Source organism: Drosophila yakuba, chromosome 2R (assembly GCF_016746365.2).
Source record: "Drosophila yakuba strain Tai18E2 chromosome 2R, Prin_Dyak_Tai18E2_2.1, whole genome shotgun sequence".
In the NCBI taxonomy this organism is placed as follows: domain Eukaryota; kingdom Metazoa; phylum Arthropoda; class Insecta; order Diptera; family Drosophilidae; genus Drosophila; species Drosophila yakuba.
Window position 1 is genome coordinate 4,904,787 of NC_052528.2, and position 2,013 is coordinate 4,906,799.

Consider the following 2,013-nt stretch of genomic DNA (forward strand, 5'->3'; position numbering starts at 1 on the left):
TTGGTAAATCCGATTTTATTTCCAACAATAAGCTCCAGAAGCTAAGAAAATCCAAAAGTGCAGCCCTTTCTCCCCTACATACTGCTGAGTGTCAACTGAAAATCACAGATCAGTTGCTTCAAGGCCACCGTGCAGCCCACTGTCCCAAAAATAAGACCAATCAGAATAAGTACTACATCCCGAATCAGCTTCCACATCAGCCGGCCATATCCCACGCTGTAGTTCAGGAACACATCGATTAGTGCCGGACACAGAAGGTTCAGGTTGCTCAGCGAAAAAGCGCCTTCCAGTTCCGTGAGAGCCGCTAGATTGGGAACACCAATCGCCACTGCACCTACAAAATGCAGAAGTCTAGTGGTGGGTCTTTTAATTTTCTTTTTTTAAGTGTAAAACTCACCTGTTAGCAATAGGAACACTAACCGAACTAAGTATTCCATCAGCGTGCGATTCCTTTCATTCGCTTCCGATTTCTCATAGTCGCTAAAGATCACAGTGACCACTACAAATCCATGCAGAGGATAACTCAGAAATATTCCAGAGGCTATGAAAACCTTGATGAACTGGGAAAGGCTACGCAGAAAATATAAATATATATATACGTATGAATATATATTATCGTATTGAATAAAATAAACGGAATTCAGTTGAATAGTTTGAAAAGCTAACTAGCAATTGTATTACGTACATTTCATCCTGTGGAATATTTAGGGTAATACTGGCATGGACACTCTCCCCAAAACGCCAATAGCCGATAATGCCAAAAAACATGTTGGACAGCAGGATGAACAAAACTGCAAGGTTGAGAACACCGAAGAGGCCCAGATAGCTCTGCGGATGTGCCATATGGGCCTCAACAACGAGCATCTGGAGAATGGGAATCCTAGAAGTTCTCAAGATATGTTACACAAAGTGATGAAACTTACAGAACCCACGGCTGTGAGGGAAAAGGCGGCGATGGCAAAGAATTCAATCCATTCGACTGGAGGCGTGGCCAACTCGCGATCTTTAATATTGGGAAGACCATTGAACAGATAGTACATGATAAGGGCGAATCCGGCGTATAGCAGGAAGTTGGAGACCAAATTCAAGGGTACCAAATACTTTAACCGGCGTATCATAAAGAGCGGCAAAAGCAGTAAACAGGCGGCCAACACATAATACCTTTCGTTGTACCTCTCACCATAATGGTCACCAATCTCCTTGAAGTTCTTGGACACGAAAACCAGGTAAACGGTGCACAGCAGGAATTGACCAAAGACCAAAACACAAGTGGTCAGAAAACTAGCGGCCCGGCCAAAGCAATTGACCCACTTGGGACCCTCCTCGTAGGCAATCCTCACGGCCTCCGGCATGGAAACTTGAGGAACCAGACGCCTCCGACAGCACTCCGTCATGCCAGCTATCTGTTGAAGTCGTGAGGTATTTAAAGAGGGGATCCGGTTGGTCGAGGTAGCCACTTACAGACCAGCAAGTGGATGGAGTACGTCAGAAGTATCATCAGTAGAATGGACATCACAGCGCCCACCACGAATCCCGAGCACCGGAAGGCCAAAGGCATCGCCAGGATGCCCGTTCCAATCACACATTTCAGCAGGGAAATGAAGGCGTCACAGTTACTTTGGGTGAAATGGCAAATTAAGCCATATGTTCATTAAGTTTATTATTCGCATCCATCAATATCCCACATAAAACTCACGTTAGGGGCACCTCCACACTGCGCTTCTCGTACGGATTGTAGATGTAGAAAGAGGTCATGGACTGGCTGCAAAGTAGCCTTTATATTGATCCGAAAGGGAAACGGAAGCACAACACACTCACACTATGGTCGGCGGCTCATTTTGCGGGCCAGGATCGTCCCGGTTTTGGGCCTGATCCTGCGGCTTTGGCTCCATTCCCTTGGCAACATCAGCGGCAGCGAAGCGAAAGAGTCAGACACAAAATAGCTACAAAAAACACAAAGACAACGAAAACTGTCCCGCACTTTTGACAACAATTCCAAATTAGTTTAGTCGC

At 45.8% G+C, this 2,013-nt stretch overlaps 1 protein-coding gene across 8 annotated transcripts; it reads right to left on the reverse strand.

The window, feature by feature from the left end:
• On the reverse strand, positions 1-2,013 carry LOC6529340 (glutamate transporter polyphemus). 8 transcript variants are annotated; one of them, XM_039372896.2, is made up of 7 exons: positions 1,819-2,011; positions 1,697-1,762; positions 1,466-1,616; positions 924-1,403; positions 686-864; positions 398-570; positions 1-328 (listed from the first exon to the last, which is right to left on the reverse strand). In XM_039372896.2, the coding sequence occupies exons 1-7, from the start codon at positions 1,890-1,892 to the stop codon at positions 75-77; spliced, it is 1,377 nt and encodes a 458-aa protein (XP_039228830.1). In that variant the 5' UTR covers positions 1,893-2,011; the 3' UTR covers positions 1-74. The 8 variants fall into 8 exon arrangements, with proteins under 8 accessions (XP_039228830.1, XP_002090345.1, XP_039228831.1 ...); XM_002090309.3 differs by having other exon boundaries at positions 1-334; XM_039372897.1 differs by having other exon boundaries at positions 1-334; positions 1,697-1,758; positions 1,819-1,885.

Excerpts from the sequence above, each read along its gene's own strand:
- LOC6529340 (XM_002090309.3), bottom strand. The coding sequence starts at position 1,892 with ATGGAGCCAAAGCCGCAGGATCAGGCCCAAAACCGGGACGATCCTGGC. Across the intron at positions 1,763-1,818 it reads AATGAGCCGCCGACCATAGT|CCAGTCCATGACCTCTTTCT; the intron begins GTGAGTGTGTTG and ends GCTACTTTGCAG. Across the intron at positions 1,404-1,465 it reads CGTACTCCATCCACTTGCTG|ATAGCTGGCATGACGGAGTG; the intron begins GTCTGTAAGTGG and ends CGACTTCAACAG.